This window comes from Odontesthes bonariensis, chromosome 5, assembly GCF_027942865.1.
Source record: "Odontesthes bonariensis isolate fOdoBon6 chromosome 5, fOdoBon6.hap1, whole genome shotgun sequence".
Lineage (NCBI taxonomy): Eukaryota > Metazoa > Chordata > Actinopteri > Atheriniformes > Atherinopsidae > Odontesthes > Odontesthes bonariensis.
The window spans coordinates 8,077,790-8,097,040 of NC_134510.1; the positions used below are offsets into that span (position 1 = coordinate 8,077,790).

The 19,251-nt window shown below is 41.0% G+C and overlaps 1 protein-coding gene and 1 long non-coding RNA gene across 2 annotated transcripts in view; one reads left to right on the top strand and one right to left on the bottom strand.

Annotated features, from left to right (window-relative positions):
• The first annotated feature begins 5,794 nt into the window (after window positions 1–5,794).
• tgfb2 (transforming growth factor, beta 2) overlaps window positions 5,795–19,251 on the top strand; it is a 123,970-nt gene continuing 110,513 nt past the window's right edge. The window contains exon 1 of the mRNA XM_075464758.1: window positions 5,795–7,101. Coding sequence (XP_075320873.1) covers window positions 6,756–7,101 — 346 coding nt within the window. The 5' untranslated portion in view covers window positions 5,795–6,755. The remainder of the gene's footprint in view (window positions 7,102–19,251) is intronic.
• LOC142379669 (uncharacterized) lies at window positions 11,903–12,909 on the bottom strand. The gene is made up of 3 exons (XR_012769789.1): window positions 12,655–12,909; window positions 12,287–12,420; window positions 11,903–12,035 (listed from the first exon to the last, which is right to left on the bottom strand). It is a non-coding gene; the product is annotated as an uncharacterized LOC142379669 (long non-coding RNA).

The following is a 19,251-nucleotide window of genomic DNA, read 5'->3' on the forward strand; positions in this document are numbered from 1 at the left end:
CCAACGAGCTGCCACCCTCAGCGGCGCATTCTATAATTATAAAGGCTCTGTTGATTGTGATAATGGCTGCTTGGCTGCTTTAAAATGCAACCTCCATATTTGTAGTTGAACCTTTGTAGAAGCTCTTAAATTTTTCCTTCACACATTTCTTTACCCTTTTCTGTAAAGGTTCTGACTCCTCCCAGTCCTAGGTTCCAGAGATTCCTCTTGGTGACCATCAGCAGAATCTGCTTTTACATCTTCAGTTTGGTCTTGGCAATGTTCATTAGTTATCAAACTTAAAATATCCACTACTGCAACTTCAATTGCCAGAATGGTAAACGTAACATACATTGCAGGATATCGAACTGCAGAAAAAGGCGATCCATTGAACTTGCCGCGTTGTTAATTAGTCCCTGGCGCTGATGAACAGTCTAAGTTTTCACTATGACTCCTGTAGGGAGTAGCAGGGCCTTGACACTGCTCGAACCACATATTGTTTAGGACCAGAATGAACTCTATCTACACAATGACGAAGCTGTAGAAGCATTCTCAGACAGCAGGCGCCAGATAGAGATTAGGATTGGGCCACATACACACAGAATGATATCAAGAGTGTGGCGTTTGATGCCACTGCGGGTTCTTTCAGCAAAGTAGGACTGCGAGACTTTCTGACGGTACGTCAATGCTTTTATTTGTGACAACAATCCAGTGGTGTTTCTTCTGCACAGGCCTCTTTCCTTGGCTTCATGCAAGCTTGCTCTCCTTCTCTCCCCCTGAGCTCCAGCACGCTACTGTGTTTATAAAGGAGGAGAGTGATTAGACAAGTGGATGCTGGTGTACTAATCACTCACCTGGTGCTGCTCCCCTGAGCTCTCTCCACACCTCCCTCCTGCAGCCGATGCACCACGCCCCCTCCACATTGGGAATTTCCATGCTTGCTGAAATGTCCATGTCTCGGTGACGGTCTGTTCAATAAATTCCCCATAAGAGGCTACAAAGGTGAGTCCGACTCCTTTTTCTCTACAAGACTCCCTCGAGGCACGAACAACACAAGTGGCTTTCTTGATACTGGTTTATTTGAAGCTTCATCCAAGTCCACTGTGAAAACTATGAAATACACACATAGCATTGATGATAGCATCAGCATAGTAAACATAAACATGGAAAGTACTTGGCTAAGTAAAATACAGACAAAACACATTAATTACCTTGTTGGCTGCGTGCAGTGTAAAGGAGGAATTAATTCTGGTCTTCGGATGTTTCCTAGACGCTTAAAGCATGTACCAAATGACAATAATTCCATAAAAAATGATACATAATAACTATCAGCTACACCACCCATTGAGAAAGAGAAACTTTTCCCTTCATTTTTTCCCTTCTTCAGGACCATGGATCTGGATTTTATTGCTTTAAAGGAACAGTTCACTATTTCTATCCATTTTGGCTGTTTTCGCTGGTCCATCCTGCTGCTACAGACAGGGTTCCATTGGGCATTCTGTTCAATGTCCTTAAAACAATACTAATGTTAATTTTAAAGAAAAGGTCAACTCACCGGGTTTCGTGGATGTTCCTGTGTGTCCCAAAAAAAATTGCATTGCGAAATAAAAATTATTTCTTGCTTTATTTAGCATTTTGTAATCCAATTGTATTCCGTTTGGAAGACTTTTCACTTTCACTTTCACTGTCAGATCACTGCGCCAGGGCTAGAGCCTCAGACTCAAATATAGAGCGGATGTTTACGTGTGTCGTGATTTAGCATGAAAAATAGTTCCTGAACAGCAAAGAACACGGATTACACGGATGGAAAACCATAAAATGCGCTGACATTTTTTTTTTTTAATACCACTAACCACCCGGTGAGTTGACCTTTTCTTTAAAATTAACATTAGTTTTGTTTTAAGGACATTGAACAGAGTGCCCAATGGAACCCTGTCTGTAGCAGCAGGATGGACCAGAGAAAACAGCCAAAATGGATAGAAATGACCTATTGTTGTGAAAATGGTCTCCTCATTTCTTATTCTTGATAAACAAGCTGGAACTGGGACTCAAGGTCTTAAATAGTGAACTGTTCCTTTAAAGCTCATACTAGCCCAAGAAATTAGTTTGATTTATATCCATTCATGAGGTCCAACCAAAGCACTCCTAGGTCTCCCATTGCCCTCTCATGCCTCCCTGATTAGCTGTGGGACCACTCCAGTGTGTTCCAGACACCCTGGCACTTTGAGAATGATGCCTTTCAATACTGATGTATCAATGTACTTGTTCTTGAGGAGAAAGTCTGTCATCCTTCTGCCTAGTAAGCTAAAGATCTTTCCCACCACACTGAGAAGTTAGATGGTTCGAAATTGTCCCAGCTTGGTTAAATTCTCCTCTTTAGTAATCCAAGTGTCCTCCGTCGGCAGCGCCTGTTCTGCAATGGCACAGCTTCTCTAAATCACTAGCAGATTCGTCCAAAGGATTTGGAGGGACCCTGGGAAGTGCCTGTACACCTTAAAAGGTTCTTGACCGGGACCAGGAGGAGAACTGGCTCTTGCTGCTATTACCACCTCCTGAACTTCTTTCCAGGTAGGCTCTCAGGTGTTCCACTAGAGTTACTGTTACATCCAAGAGGGCTATCTGTGGACCTAGTTCCTTCTGCCTGTCTGAATCGCTCATAGTGTTGGGCAGGAAGAGATCTACCTCTTACTTGGAGCAATCAAGACACTTCTGCCTTAACAACTGCTTTGTAAAGCCAAAGGGATTGGATAAAATGGAGGCTCCCTTTCTGCCTGTCTCAACCCTACGCCTCCTGTGCCATTCGGATCTGCACAGGGTCACGAGCTTCTTCCTGATGATATGACAGAGCGCAGTGAGAAGGAGCTTCTCCTCCTCTATCATGATCCATATTTTGTTTTGTTTTGATTTTTGTCCTTTTGTTTTCAAGTCTTTTCTGTGGTTTCTTTTTTTTGTTTTTATGTTAATTGGTACTTTGTCATTTGTGTTTAGATCTTGTCATTACCCCTAGTTTTCCCAAGTTCCCCAGGCTCTCTTCCACACTCACCTGTTGTTAATCAGTCACAATTGCACTCACTTTTCTCATCAGGTCCCCCGGATGGAAGCTACTTGGTTTTGTTCTACCCTGTCAGATCTTGGGCATTACTGCCATTACCTTGTTTTCATCAATTCTCTATTTTCCAGTTCTCTGTTGCTCATTTTTTTCAATTGTAATGTTGTTTTAATGATTTAGTCTTTTGTATCTTAAAACTAGTTCTTGGTATTCTGGCTCAGCAGTGCTTTTTGTTTGTTTTTTCAATAAAAAATGTAGTTATTCAACTGTTGCCACTGGACTGCTGTTTTCCATGTTTGGGTCCTCCAAACCAAACTCCTCAGATTTTGTGATATCCTCAGCTGCTGCCTTTAATTGTTTTCGTCAGCCTTCACAGCACTTTCCATAGTTTCTGGATATTGTGCACTATATGTTTCTTGAGGGGAATGTTTGACTTGAATGTTTTGGATTTCTCAACTCCAAACCTCCCATCAACAAAGTTTGTAATAATGGTCACCAGGTTCTGGAATCTGCCTTCTGCAAATCCCTTTGCTGTTAAATGGCTGAGACTGGATGTATCCTCATAAAACTGCTGCCACAACCTGTTATGATTTATTGGTGGCCACTTGATCTGATGTTGCTGGACTACTCTTACTGAAGTAGGTGTGTGGGGCACTTGGAGGTTCTGGGCTCTGTGAATAGTCTCTGGGCCGGGCTCCTCCTGTGTCTCATCAGGCTCCTGTGCTGCACTCTCTCGTATCGAGCATTTTATCTGGGCATGATGGATTTTTAGGCCCTGATTTTTCTTGCAGACCTTGCCATCAACGCATCTGCTTGTCATAATCAATGGTCACCATCATCAGATCTGTCCTACTGGGGTGCTCATCACCCATCTTGGGCACCCCTTGGGGTTTTTCTCTATGGGTCAATTTGTAGCTTGCTTGGGTTGGGCAGCTACCCCTTGCTGCCCCGGTTGCCTTCTCTCTGTGCTGTTGCCAAACTATTCTTGATAGTCGCCCACCCTGTTCCTAGGACTCACTGGGCAAGTGGTCAGTGTGTAGATTCATCTACGGGTGCGCTGGGACACATTATTAGTGATGTATTTAAACTAAATCCCTGAGCGAGGAAGCATTCACAATATTGAATGTGAGACCACCCAGTGTGCTTGGCTGTAGACATACACTCAGACTGAAAATTGACAGAGGGGCATCAGGAAATACCCTCCCACATTCACACATTCAGACAGACATATTGCAAATGCCCACACACCCAGAAATTATTGAAGAGGTCCCTGTATGCTATTTTTCACACTGTTATGCTGCTGGAATGATTTCTGCTGGTAACTTGATTACATCAGTTTTATATATAACCATGGCAAAGTTCATTTTCCGTGATCTCTGACGATTTCTACTACACCTCTCTCTGCTCCACTTGAACTTTCCAAAGGTCCTTCAATTTAATATATTAACTGATTTTATTATCTTTTTTTTATCAGAATAACCTATCTATTACAGTTATCTATTCTGTAGCAATCTAACTTACCTACAGGGATTGATAAAGTATTAATGAATTGAGTAGCGTTTTTGTTCAATATTCTGACTACTGTGATAAAAATGAATTAAAGTTAAAAAGTTCACCTTTATTAATTGCTGTGGTCAGTTTAGTTAGAATTTGATAGATACTTGAATTACTACCGTGTCCTTTTTGCGGACAGGATCATCTGACAGGACTTTAAGATGGTCTGCTCTTGTGGCCCCTTATTGCACTATTCAAATATCAAACTGAAACCTTTGTGCACACAAGAGCCTAATTTAATGTTTTTAATAATCACATACTTAGCCCAGGACATGACAGTGTAAGGTATAGGTTCATATATATATATATATATTAATAGGCTGAGAGAGAGAGTTTGTTTGTGAAGACTCACATTACTTGTAGATTTTAAAAATCTACAAGTAATGAGTGTAACTAATGAGTGTCCAAAAATTCAAGAGTACTGGTCATTAGTTCACAAAGTTTTAGAAAAAATTGTAAATTCCTATGTGGGTAAATGGCATCTCAGCTCAAACTTAATTTGATGATCTGAATATACTGTAATGCTATAATTATTTAATTGTTTCTGTGGGTAGGGCATTTTTTAAGTTAATTTATATACGTAGATTTTTGGTTAGTGGTAGTTGATGTTATTGTCGTTTATTTTATTTAGTTATGATTATTATTATTATTTATTTGACTCTTTTTCTTTTTATTAAGTAATTTTATTTCTATTAAGTAATCTTTATTATCGTATTGGCACATGCTATGGAGAGTCCAGAAGATTTACCAATGCCAAAGTTTGTGTTATGTTAATCTGGAACTGTTGTGTATTTTTCTTTATGGAAAACTAATAAAGTTCAAGTCAAAAAAAAATAAAAAATCTACAAGTAATGTGAGTTTACAAGAAGAATTGGTTACAAAGGCAATACTCAACTCTTCAACATACAATTTCAAGTGGTCTTCACAAACAATCTCTCTCTCTCTCTCTCTCTCTCTCAGCCTATTACCGAAGACACACAGATACACTTGATTAAAAAAAGGAAAGTTCAATCAAATCACATTTGAATGATAAACCAGAGATCTCTGCTGAGCTAAGTAAAGCTAAAGTCAAATTCTAATGACATTTACGTTGAATAGAGGTCATTGTTAGTCGTAGATACATTAGGTCTGAGTCTGAAACTTGTCTGCAGTATCTGAGGAAGGGCACGTCACGTTAACCGGCTTTAGGACCGTGCGTCCTGACGTGAGAGGAGCCAGTGTGCCAGACGATGCAGCGCTGCCCCATTTGGCAGGGCAAACAGAACGAGTGGTCAGCTTAAAATAAATGGTCTCATACGGTAGAAATGAAGGAGTCATCGGCTCCGAAAAGTGACGAGCACGATCCTGGTTTAAAGGTGGCAGAGGGGAGAGCATTGCTGCAGCAGTGAGGGGACGAGCCGTTCCCTTCATGCACGGAAGAAAGACGCATAAAGAACGCTCGACAGTCCTATCCGACAGCAAACTCCGAGCCGTTTGTTAAGTTTCTTTAAAGAGCACCCAGAGGATGACGTTTTTCCCCTTTAAAGTCACGGCTTTGAGTGGATATTTGATCTTGTAAGGCGAACGCAAAACTTGAAAAACTTTGACCCGCTGAACGCCAGCTCTCAGTTTGGATTTGAGATGTTTGGGTAAACACTGTCTGTCTTTAGGGGAAAATTCCCAACATATGAGGAGTGCAGCCTGACAGACAAACAGACAGACAGACAGACACCTCGGAGCCCGGACTGTTGTTGGGGAATTTCATTTGGAGAGTTGCAAGCCGAGTGCTGTAATGCTTAGGAGGTGAGGACATTCCCACGGACTACAAAGCTGCCAGTCTTGCTGACGGCACTTCCCTTTCCTCATCTGCAGACTCTCCAGATCCGTTTTGCGGGCGCGCGTCCAGATGTTGCAGCAGTCATTTGCGCCTTTACGCACTCAGACCGTGTGCTCGCGTTAGCCTGGAAACAACCCAAGCCATCGACCGAGAGAGTGAAAGAGGTCCGACACTTGGTTGTTGTTGTCCTGTTGTGCTGCACAGTGATCCCACACGTGCCGACAGTAGCAGAGTGTACCTTTTTAGTGGAGGTACGGAGCAGCCAGAACTTCAACAGAACCGTTCGTTAAAAGCTCCCAGGCTTTGTGAACTGTCAACTTCTTCTTTTCCAAGAAGTTGGGAAGGCTGGCTGAGAAGATGAACGTGCTTATAGTCAGTCTTTTCCTCACCTTAAACATCGCTGCTGTGACTCTCAGTCTGTCCACATGCAGCACGCTTGACGTGAAACAGTTCAGGAAAAAGCGGATCGAGGCCATCCGAGGGCAGATCCTCAGCAAGCTGAAACTCACGAGCCCTCCCGATGACTTCCCAGAGCCAGAGGAGGTGTCCCGGGACATTGTCGCCATTTACAACAGCACTCGAGATCTGTTGCAGGAGAAGGCCAACGAGCGGGCCGCGACGTGCGAGAGGCAGCGGAGCGAGGAAGAGTATTACGCCAAGGAGGTGCACAAGATCGATATGCAGCCCCTTTACCCATCAGAGAGTAAGTGTGTGCGCATACACATGTTTGTGTTGAATCATTTGTATCTTTTCTGGTATTGTCATTAACCTTTTTAAGACCAGTAGTTCTTATGGGGGGCCAAAGCCCGGTTCCAATGAGGAGAACCTTCATTTCTGAGGGCTTGCTTTGGGTTGAGCTGTACACAATAAGTGAAAGTGACAGTCGCTTCCTGAGAAAAGCTGTGCAAGCTCGTGTGTGTGTTTAAAGGCACAAAGTGTGTACAATACAGCAATGTGGTGGAATATAAAACTGAGTTTCAGAGCATGCATCTTCGGTCACGTGTGTGTTTGTGTGTGAGTGTGAGATTGTTTTGGAAAATTGCTCCCATCATGCTCTGCTGGATGAGTGCAGGAAACATCAGCTTCTCCTCCAAGTTTGAGTCACAGCTGTGTTTTGGTCCACATTAATAAGAGATATTCTTTTATGGCTTTCATATCTCTGTCGTGTTGACAAACAAGAGAAAAGGATTACTGACCAGGACATATTTCACTTCCCATCCACTAATTACATTTTTACAAGACGTTTATTTGTCATTCACCTTTAGATTTTTACCTTAAATAAATTAAACGGTGGATGTTTAGTAAAGCTCTGGTTTTAGCCAAGATGTTAGTGAACATCTGTTTTTATGGAAGAAACAGTAAGACCGACATGGATCACATTTATACTCAGTGTAACTGCCAACACCACACTGCTAATGTTCAAAGGTCAGTCCTAAGTGCTATTATGAAGGGGATCCCCTCCAACACAATAGAAGAGCAGGTGTATCAGTTGCATTACATATGATAGACATAAATGGTATAAACATTTTTTATTGTTGAAATATTGGAGATAAGCTAATGCTGTTCATTGTACGGGAATAGGACATCTGATAACAACCAAACAAGTTGTTAGTCAGATGTTCTTTATAGTATACTTTCAGTGTGGGGTGGTATCATTTTAGTTTTAAAATGTCACAGATTTCCATGCATCTTTCAATATTATTACTATGCAGTGTACATGTGGGCTATATTAAACAAAGGAGACCATGCTCTTCACAATGTTGTGTTGAAGTTTGTTGGCCTGTGTCGTACAGTGGTTGATTACTGTGTAAATGCATGGGCGTGCTCTCCTTGTAACAGACATTTTCAAGTTGTTAATTTGTTTGTTAGAATGGTCTGAAACTGGTCAATTCATGGCCAAGGAATGAGAGTACCGTTCTAAATCAGAAAAAAAGCATAGATCAAAGTTGAAATATGTGTTTGTGCCTATTCCTCAGTGGGTTCATGTGTATTAGCTTGAGAACCAGACAGACCTAAGAGATCATGTTTCATTTGGCAGATTGCACCGTCACACATTTGTTTGGAGATGTCAGGCTAAATATACATGTGAGTGATGTCAAGAGAATCAGTATTTCAGTTTGTATCTAATGGTATTTCACCTCTGAGATTTTTTTTTTCTTGTTTTTGCTTTGTTCATATTTGGAGAAACATGGTAATGTCACGATAGGCTTTTAGACAACAAAAAAAGCACCTAAACCGCAGTTGTAAAAGTATGTTAAAAATAAGGTAAGTAGCTTATGTGTCTTGCAGCTTTGTCCTGTGGCTACATGTTTACTTTTACATTGAAGACATTTACATGATACTAGATAAAGTTTAATTATTCTAGGTCCAAACAAAAATTGACTTTTAAAATACATGTTAACATGTTGGTTTGACTAGAATTGTACAAAATAAAGTTTTTCAACATACCTAGATATTGCTGTTGGGATTTAATCTCCTGCATATTTTCAGTTAAGTTCACTTTTATTTATAAAGCGCCAAATCACAACAAATGTCATATTTAGACATTTTTCAGGGCCAGAAGCAGCAATGAAATGCGGACCCTTAAGCAAGACCCAACGCAGACCATTAAAAGCGTAACAGGTTTATTTATAAGATTAAGATCAGATTTATTGTCATGTACAGAGAAATACACAAAATTTGTCCTCCGCATTTAACTCATCAAGGTTGGCACCTGTTGAACACACACATGCACAGGGTCACACACTCATGGAGACAGATGCCATACACTGGAGCGGTGGGCAGCCAATCACAGCGCCCAGGGAGCATGGGGGTACGATGCCTTGCTCAAGGGCACTTCGGTCGTGGCAGGGAAGTGGACTGCCACCCCTCCGGCTGTCAGTTCACCAATCTTTGAGTGGCGAGAGTGGGAATTGAACTGCCAACCTTCCAGTTATAGGATGACCCACTCTTACAATTGAGCCCCGTCATGTAACAGGATTTTCCTGGGAAACAATTCCATGGAGTTGTCCAGCCACTGGGTCTGAATCTCTGAAGGAGAAGAAGTTATTTCCGATAGTTGAAGCCCAAAAAAAAAAAATCCAAGAATTAGTCCCAAAGTATGGTTCTCATGTTCAACATGTGATAAATGAGTTTCTTGCAGAAAAAAAAAAAAAAAAAATTCTCTATTTTCTCTTTTTTTCAGTTTTCTCATAACTTCAGCTCTTTTAAATGAGTTTCCTAGGCCGTTAACATTTAAGGTCATTACCTTGATTTCTTCATGTTACATTTCTATCCATTGACTTCAGCCAACTTTTAACTTCAATTCCCCTTAGGCCAACAGTCACATTAGCATGAACAATTTTAAGCAAAAAAACACAAAGTAATAACATAAACTTAGAGTTATATTAATAAAATAAACTGTAAATGACATCCAAGAAAGGATGTCAACCTCTCTTATTAAGTATTGACATCCTTTTTGTTTGGGGGAAAAGAGCCTAATAATACAACTCCAAGAATACTGGTCAGTTTTACGAGGAATGTCCATGGCATAGACTGCCTCTCAAACCAACTTTTCGATAAGGAAGCATTAGTCCTTATCATCTTCTGCTGACCTTTAACCCAATTCAGTTTACAAATAATCATTTGGTTTTTCTCGTGACGGGGTGGGTTGGTAGGACACGACTGCGGACAAAAAAACTTAACTGTGGGACAAAAGACATAAACAAGGCTATGACTAACAAAAACAAAAGACTTAACTTGAATACGTGGCATGAGGGGTGAAAATCAGGTAAAGATGTGACAAAAGGACAGGGGAGCCTGGAAACTGAGGCTACGTGCCCACGACAACGCTCTGAAGCATAAACGCAGATGTCCGTTTTTTTCCTCCACAATTTATCTGCGTTCTCACGAGCGCTTGGGGGTGGATATCTGTCTATCCATGGGAACAGGGAAAACGTATAAAACTCATAAAACTCGCAGTTTGCTGATGTAGTATGCACGCACCGGACGTAGGAGGCAGTAGCAACAATACCTTTGGTATTGTTATATGAGTTATATTGTTATATACTAATAAATATGAGAAATGCCTGTTTTGTGGCTACTTCCTCCGCGTCAGTTGGAAGAAAATGGCGAAGCGCGGCGGCAACAACAGTACGCCTTCAAACTTTGTTTGGACAGATGATGAGGTCCAGTTGCTCCTGAACACGACACTGAACTACAAAGCCAGGAAGGCAGTGGATAATGTGGATTGGGAGAGTGTCCAAAATAAATATAGTGAGATATGTGAGTCGTTAACGGAGAACTACCCACTTAACGTGTGCAAAAAACACACTTCTGCGTTTTGAACTGTTCCTACGGCGACGAGAGGTTGGATCGTTTTCAAGATCTCCACTCTGGAGGGCGTTTGCGTTTTCTCTGTTTTGAACTCCTAAAAACGCCGTCGCCGTGTGCAAGATAGGCACATCTGTCGAAATGTTTTACGTTTATCTGTAGTTACTGTTGTCGTGGGCACGTAGCCTAAATAGGGAACTGGGTGATTGTGAATGAGTGCAGCTGGGGACAATGAACAGGTGATGTGAATGACAACTAATGACCTGGTATGTGAAATGAGGGGAAAATAAATGGCAAAACATGAACTCAAAAACCAAAACATGATAACACAAAACTAAAAACATGGGGAAAATCCCATGGGCGTGACAGGTTTAGCTCTTGCAATTTAATTTTCAGAGATTATCTCTCTGCTTACTGTCTTTTCGGTTCCTCTCATGAGTAATGGATCTCACTCAGACATTCTCCCCTGGGCGCATCTCACTGGAACTGCGTCGAAACTCCTCCAGCCTCTCTCTGGCTCACCTGCTTGTCTCGTCAGCTCTGACTCTTGGAGTTTCCCGCAATTTCGGTAGATTGGAGCCTTTCGAATAGGGAAGAAAATCAATGCAGTTGGCCCAGTGGATGCACATTTTTCAAATGGAGTGTGGAAGCGTATGCTTTTGTTTTTCGAAGTAGCTTTCACATTTGAATATGTTTTGTGCTCTTGCAAAAGTCCTTGACTTTAGTCGTGGTCAACATAGATGCGGTTGCCATCAATTTCAATGTTTTTCTTTTCCCACGCTTTGCTTTTGAAAAGTTCTTTCTGTGTATTGGAGAAATTTCAGAACTATTGAGCTTGGAGGGTCACCGACTTTCGGTCTCACAGCAAGCACTCTGTGGGAGCATTGAATGTGAAGCTCACAATCAATTGATAATTCTGACCAGAGCCATTTATCCACAAACGACCAAGTCTTCCTTTTCTTTGACTTCTGGAATGCCGTACATTCGTAGATTGTTCCTCCTAGACCTGGATTCCAAATCGGACCTCCTAGATCTGGATTCCAAAAACACGCTGGTTTGTTTGAAGAAGTCGGGGGTGGGGATTCCCAATGACGTTCCACCTGTCTTGATGCAACCCTTAAAGGCATATCCCTTTAAGGGTTGCATCAAGACAGGTGGAACCGGAGATGAACACTGAAAATTATGGAATTAAATACTTGGGTGCTCCTTGTTGGTATCCCAAAACACTACACAAATACCTTGTTTGTTGAGTTCCATTAAGACCCGCAGACCTGTGTCTTTTCTTTTCTTCTTCTTCATCTTCATAGACTTACTTAACTGAGAATCCTGTAAATCACAATACAATATGTTTTTTCAATGAATGCAATTTGTTAGGGCGGCAACTGTGCTAGGACGATGGAACAGCTGGAGGGAGCTTTTATTCTGGCTCTCCTGGTTAAAAAGCGTCAGCCAAATGTAATGTAATGATTAATTTCTAGCATGCAAAGTGATGGTATAGTGTGTGTGTGTGTGTGTGTGTGTGTGTGTGTGTGTGTGTCAAGTCAAGTGTACTTCATGTCAAAAATCTCGTCACTAACCAGCGCTACTTCGTCGTCTGAATATCGGCCATTCTTTAGTTTTTTTCTTTTTCCCTTCCCTTTCTGCTCCGGGTTCGACAGCTGATCTCCACCAATGTACTTAGTCATCGTATTGACTAACTCCAGTCTGTTGTCTGAAAACAATGTCAGCTAATGTCAATGTCTTCAGGATCTTCTTCAACACACATCCTACATACAGAACACTGCACATCTGCGGTTTCCATAGTAACATCTAGCTAGTGTCTAGCTTGCCAGCTAAGCTGAACACTAAACTTTTTTTCAGTTTAACGTGATATTTGAAATGTTGTCTTATGTACATGGTTATATTTTGAATAAAGTGAAAGGATAAGAGAAGTTGTGTTACTTACCACTCACTCCTAATATCCGTCCTTGGCATGTTATTTTCTTTCCTTTTTGGGGCCAGTTTACTTTGTGTAAAGCAAACGGGTCACCTAAATTAACTGGCCCAACCACCCATGATAACTCCCCAATTTCTACTGCCCCTTCGTCTTCAAAGTCAAATAATGCGTATTTAGCCATTATTTTCTTTGTTTTACTAACAACCTAACCTAACTTAACCGGTAGACGTACTCCGCAGAAGCAACGACGACCAACTATTCAACTGACGTCTCACGCGCTGCGGCAGTTGTTACTGTTCCTTGTCAGTTTCACGCGCTGCGGCAGTTGTTATTGTTCCTTGTCATCAGTCTCACGCGCTGCGGCAGTTGTTACTGTTCCTTGTCAGTTTCACGCGCTGCGGCAGTTGTTATTGTTCCTTGTCATCAGTCTCACGCGCTGCGGCAGTTGTTATTGTTTCTTGTCAGTCACGCGCTGCGGCAGTTGTTATTGTTCCTTGTCAGTTGAATAGTACGCTCGCGGGTACACTTGACAGTCTGACAACAAGTTAACTGTGTACTTGTATGTGTGAAATGTCATGTGAAAATACATCAATTACATAGATTATTACAAAAAAATAGGGGATGTGCCAGTTTACATTAAAAACTAAATATGGCATTTTACAACCTATTACACTGACAATGAGCTTTTACGGTCACAATCACTATGGCTCATGTAATTGTCAGAAATGAATTCCTTTCAAAGAATTGGTCAGAATTGATGTATGACGTGTATAAACAGTTAAAAAATAAAAAAGACTGATTTCTGTCATAGGCAACGGCGACTACACTGTATTGTACTATATTATAGTAAATTATAGTATTCTGCAGTATATTAAAATGTGTAGTGGCTCACTATAGTATTTACCATAGTATACTACAATGTCTAGAAAACTACTATAGTATTTTCCACACTATATTGTAGTATACTATAGTAAACTATAGTAATCTGTAGTAATCTGTAGTATAGTAGAATATGAAGCGACTTACTATAGTATTTACCATAGTATACTACAATGTCTAGAAAACTACTATAGTATTTTCCACACTATATTGTAGTATACTATAGTAAACTATAGTAATCTGTAGTAATCTGTAGTATAGTAAAACATGTAGTGACTTACTATAGTATTGACCATAGTATACTACAATGTCTAGAAAACTACTATAGCATTTTCCACACTATACTATAGAATACTATAGTTTACTATAGTATTCTATAGTATACTGTCGTAAATACTGTAATAAACTATAGTATTTTTTTCCCCTGGGTGCCAGACTTTTCAGATTTTTTATATGTAAAAACATTTTAACACCATGTTTAATTTTCCTTCGACTTCCCAACTATGCACTACTTTGTGTTGGTCTATCACATAAAATTCCAGTGAAATACATTTTAGTTTTTGGTTGTAACATGACAGAATTTGGAAAAGTTCAAGTGGTATAAATAGTTTTTCAGTGTGCTGAATATGCTCTCAAAAACAGAAAAAATTAATTTTCATATGACGCCTTTGGATAGCGGAACCTCAATTTCAAGAGGAGCAATGGACCTGGGGCCTCATGTACAAAGGGTGCGTACGCACAAAATAGTGGCGTACGCACCTTTTCACGTCAACGATCAGATGTATCAAGAGCGAAATGATTGGGGAAATGTGCGGTGCCTCACGGCAGCTTCAGGGCTGGCATACGCATTTTTCTACAGCTGATGATTCTTTGGAGACACCTAAGGTGATGTTGGGAAACTGTTATAATAAATAAATGTGAAAACAATTAGTCCTCAGACAGTGAGATACATGAACAATTAATACTGATAAACAAGTAACACACCCATGTGTCTGCAATTACACGAGTGGATATAAAAGCATGCGCAAAGTGGTGCAAGTGGGACAGAATTATCCGCATCTCAGCCATGTACATCAAATTTCTACAATGCAGTTGAACAGGCCAACATTAAAGCTCAATTTGAAGCGAGAGCCGGTTTTGTAATCGGAGCTATCGACTGCGCACACATTGCTATAAAAGCGCCATCACATGATGAATTTGTATGTTAACAGGAAACATTTTCATTCGATCGATGTACAGATCTTATGTGATGCATAAATGCAATTAACCAACATTGTGGCGAGGTGGCCTGGTTCAACGCACGATTCATACATTCTGAGTAACAGCATCGTTGGTAACAGGGTGGCACTGTGCGTGATGGTTGGCTTCTTGGTGAGTAACTTTATTCTTGTATTTGTCCTAATATTATTCCCCGTGACGTGCATTGAGTATGTGCGCCCCCAGTTTCTATCCCGTCTTCATAGCATCGTTATTATATTATATATATTAGTCGGTGGTCAAAGTTAGTTTCTTGCTGTTTCTTGATGGTTAAACTTCAGCTTAAGATCTTTCTAACAAGCCCCTGATCGTCTCTGTGTGCAAATGTTAATAACCCTGTGCCTAAGGTGTGAAATGTCTTAATCAGCCTCACCTTTTCCCCGGCGCACTTCTGCACGTTACTGTATAAACACGTTTGTTATGAGTTACACAAAAACATCTAATCGGAGTCACCCACATGTGCACCCACCACCACAGAGAGAGCAGTGTCACCCATAGTTGCGCCGACTCTCTGTTCAAACAGGGTGGATCCACCCCCCCACCCGCCTGTTTTGGCCACACTGCAGCGGTGGGCAGCGAGTCTCCGCTTCACATCCACCTTAATGTGGGACCACTTCTTCTTCACCTCTGCTTGTGAGGCTTCTCAGACCCCCCAGCATTGACAGCCTCGCACAGGCTCTCCCACTCACTCTTCTTAAGTTTGCTGCTGATGCCGGAGGACAGCGTGCCAAAGAACACATTTTTGCGGGCCTCCACTTCAGAAAGTAGCACCGACATCTCGCTTTTTGTGAAGTCTTTGTACATGAGGCCCCAGCTCTTTACTCTTGCAAGGATACAGGTGGCTGCATGGCAGTTTACCCAACCAATCTTCATGTGTTATGTTGACTTTTAGAAGGCTTACACAGTACCCCTCATGGTGTCATTTTGAGGAGTATGGGGTGTGAGGCCCTTTGCTATGGACTACAACACAACTAGAGTTAGAGCTTGGTTTGAATTGTTGGCAGTTCGTCAGACTAGTTTTCGGTGTGTTTTTGATACCACCAAGGCTGCCCTCTGTCACGGATTCTGTTCATGATTATTATGGTTGGAATTTAGAGGTACAACAAAGGGGCAGAGGTTTTCCAATTTGTCAGCTTAGGATTTCATCTTTGCCTTTTGCAGATGATGTGGTCTTGTTCATATCATTGCGCAGAGACCTCCAACAGGCACTGGGGAGGTTTCTAGCTAGTTGTGAAGTAGCCAGGATAAGAATGAAACACTTTTTGTTCAAATGTAAATAAAAGCTGAACATTTTTTTTTCCCACAATGATGCCTCTTGTACATCGTCTTATTATCTTCTTATCTGCCTGTGTCATTTCCAATCAAGAAAAAACTTGCTGGTTGAATAAAAGTAAGTTTAAGTAAAAATTTACCAGGGGTATGAATAATTTCGGGCTTTACTATACCTTCCTATTTACGACCAATCCACAGTGGTTTTGCCGTTTCAGAGCAGTGGCAGACCATTCAGGAAACGGCAATTGCTGCTGTTGTCAGAGTGGTTGACCATTAGCCACTTTTAGATCTCTGCCCTGCTGTCAAATGTTTGAAGGAAACAATGCTGACATATACCAAGTTTTCAGCTAATATCTCTATGGAAATAAACGTTTAGGTGCAAAAATACTATTTTCTGTGTGTCAAACTGTTTTATCTTTGGCATTTTTCATAAATGCAACTAAAGAAATTAGAACAAATGAAGTGTCTTTGTGACAGGCTGGTAGTAACAAAGTGCCTGAAGATACAATTTAAAATTGGTTATTTGCTAAATTTTCTGTTATGTTTATACACAACACGGGTTCATCCCCTGAGTTAGGTGCCTTTTGATGTTTGAATGATTCATAGGTCAGTGTGGAGTGACTTAAATAAAAAAACAAAGAAGAATTCTCTGAAAATGGTCAGGTACAAGGACTAGACTAAAAATGAGTGAAAAAAACTTTGAAAAACCTTCAGAAATCCTGGAGAACTATTGCTAAAGACCACTTTAAAATATTACCTAGGAAAGTCTGGCTGCTTGGAAGGAAACAGAAATAAATAAGGGCTGGATCAGGACTTTTGTACATATCACCATTTACTCTTTTTTTTTCATGTGAGGTTATCATTATTTCAATAGCATAATGCCACACAACACTCTTAGCATATTAGGTCTTCATATTTTACAACACTATAGTGTTGTAATAAATGAACACTGTGGTGTTATAATACTGGCAGAGAGTAATTTGATGAGCAGAGTTTGTCCTATAGATGTGAGTAGAGGGCTTGAAGTTCTGAACATTGGTGTTAAACAATTCAGACCAATCTTCAACATTAACCTGTCTGAGACCTCTGTAGAAAAGGCCAATATAGCAGAGTATCTGGGGTGGGGGCAGCTGGGTGGACACAAGTCTGCTCAGAGTAGCTGAACACACTACTCTTTTATAGCCAGTGTTTGTATTTGATGTGTGGCCCCGATCTACACATACAAAAACAGTCACAGTTCTCGAGGACTTGGGAAGACACTACACTGATTTACAGAATTTTCCTGTGGACACATTAGAATCTTTACCATAACCAGCCATCCATTTTCTATACACTTCATCCAATTCAGCGTTAATGGTGGTTAAACCCAGGATGAGTCAGCCTTATCATAACAAGTACTTGCCTAATCTTTAACCGTGATTCCTCAACTGTGAAATTTCTTCCTTCAATGTGTCTCTGTTGCTCTGTCCAACTCTCATTTGCATTCCCTAGACTCAAGCTGTGCGTTTCCTAGTAACTATGTGTGACCGTGTACAGTTGTACTGTCTGCCAAAAGTGGCTGCTGAAATAAGTGAAAAGTTTCAGTCTGGTTTTAAATTGTGTCACAGCACTGAAACGGCCCTTTTAAAAGTTTTTAATGACCTTCTTTTAACTGTTGATGCGGGGAAATCAGCAGTCCTTTTGCTTTTAGACTTGTCCGCAGCCTTCGATAGTATGGATCACAGTATCCTTCTGACCCACCTGGAGACTTTTGTTGGCATTAAAGGTACAGCACTCAATTGGTTTCGGTCCTATATCTCTAATAGGAGTTTTTTCTGTAAATCTTGGACAGTACTCCTCCTGTATGTCTCCTCTGAACAATGGTGTACCCCAAGGGTCGATATTAGCGCCTGTTCTATTTGCCCTGTACATGCTCCCCCGGGGTTCCATTTTTAAAAAGCACAAAGTCCTCTTTCACTGCTTTGCAGACGACGTTCAAATTTATCTGCCTGTAACCACCAATGACAGCCAGTCCGCAGTAAAAATGCTGCAGGATTGTCTTGGGGAGGTATAGGCATGGTTGAAATTGAACTTTTTGAACCTAAATAAAGATAAAACTGAGATTCTGGTGTTCGGAAAAAGTAATCCCCTGCATGGACATGACAGTGCGATTGGTCCTCTGTCCTCATACTGCCGTCCTTTTGTAAGGAATCTGGGTGTGATGGTTGACCCTCTGTTTGAATTTGATAAACACATCAGCGCTGTCATCAAGGCCAGCTTTTTCCAGCTGAGGACTCTTGCAAAGATTAAATCTTATCTTCCTCAGGCTGACGTTGAAAGAGCAATCCACGCATTTCTAACATCGCGTTTGGATTACTGTAATTCTTTGTATATAGGGTTGGACCAGGGTTCCCTGCAGCGTCTACAGAGCGTCCAAAACGCTGCAGCCCGCCCGCTAACCAGAACAAAGAGGCGCCAATCCATCACCCCAGTCTTGTGCACCCTTCACTGGCTGCCTGTTGGCTTTCGGGAGAAATTTAAGGTTTTATTGATTGTTTTTAAGTGTTTAAACTCTATGGGCCCGTCTTACTTAAGTGAGCTGTTGCAGCCCTACACTCCACCCAGAGCCCTGAGATCAGCCGACCAGCTCCTGTTGGCTGTTCCCAAAGCCAGGTTAAAGATCAGAGGTGATGGAGCCTTCTCTGTGGCAGCACCCAGACTGTGGAACAGCCTCCCTTTGTCTGTCAGGTCCTCTCAGTCTTTAGGTCAGTTCAAATCCAGACTGAAATCATATCTCTTTTCCCTGGCTTTCCACCAGCTGAAATGGAGTTTACCTTGGCTTGCTACTTTTATTTTATTTTATTTTATTTTATTTTATTTTTATTTTATTTTTATTTTATCTGTGATGCAGTTATTCTTATTGCTATTTATTGATGACTTTCTTAATATGTGATGCAGTTGCTATTGTGAAACACTTTGGTCAGCTGAGGTTGTTTTAAAGTGCTATATAAATAAATTTTGAATTGAATTGAATTGAATGAAGTACAAGTCCTCAAAACTGAGTTTCAAGTCACAGCCAAGTCGTCACAAGCTCTTCATCAAATACAGTGTGTTAATGAATATTGAAATATTATGGTTATTAAAAAGCTGATGTTTTGTTACTAATTTAATGGCCAACAACTTGTACAAATCATGCCTAAAAGAGTTCAGATTTGTACA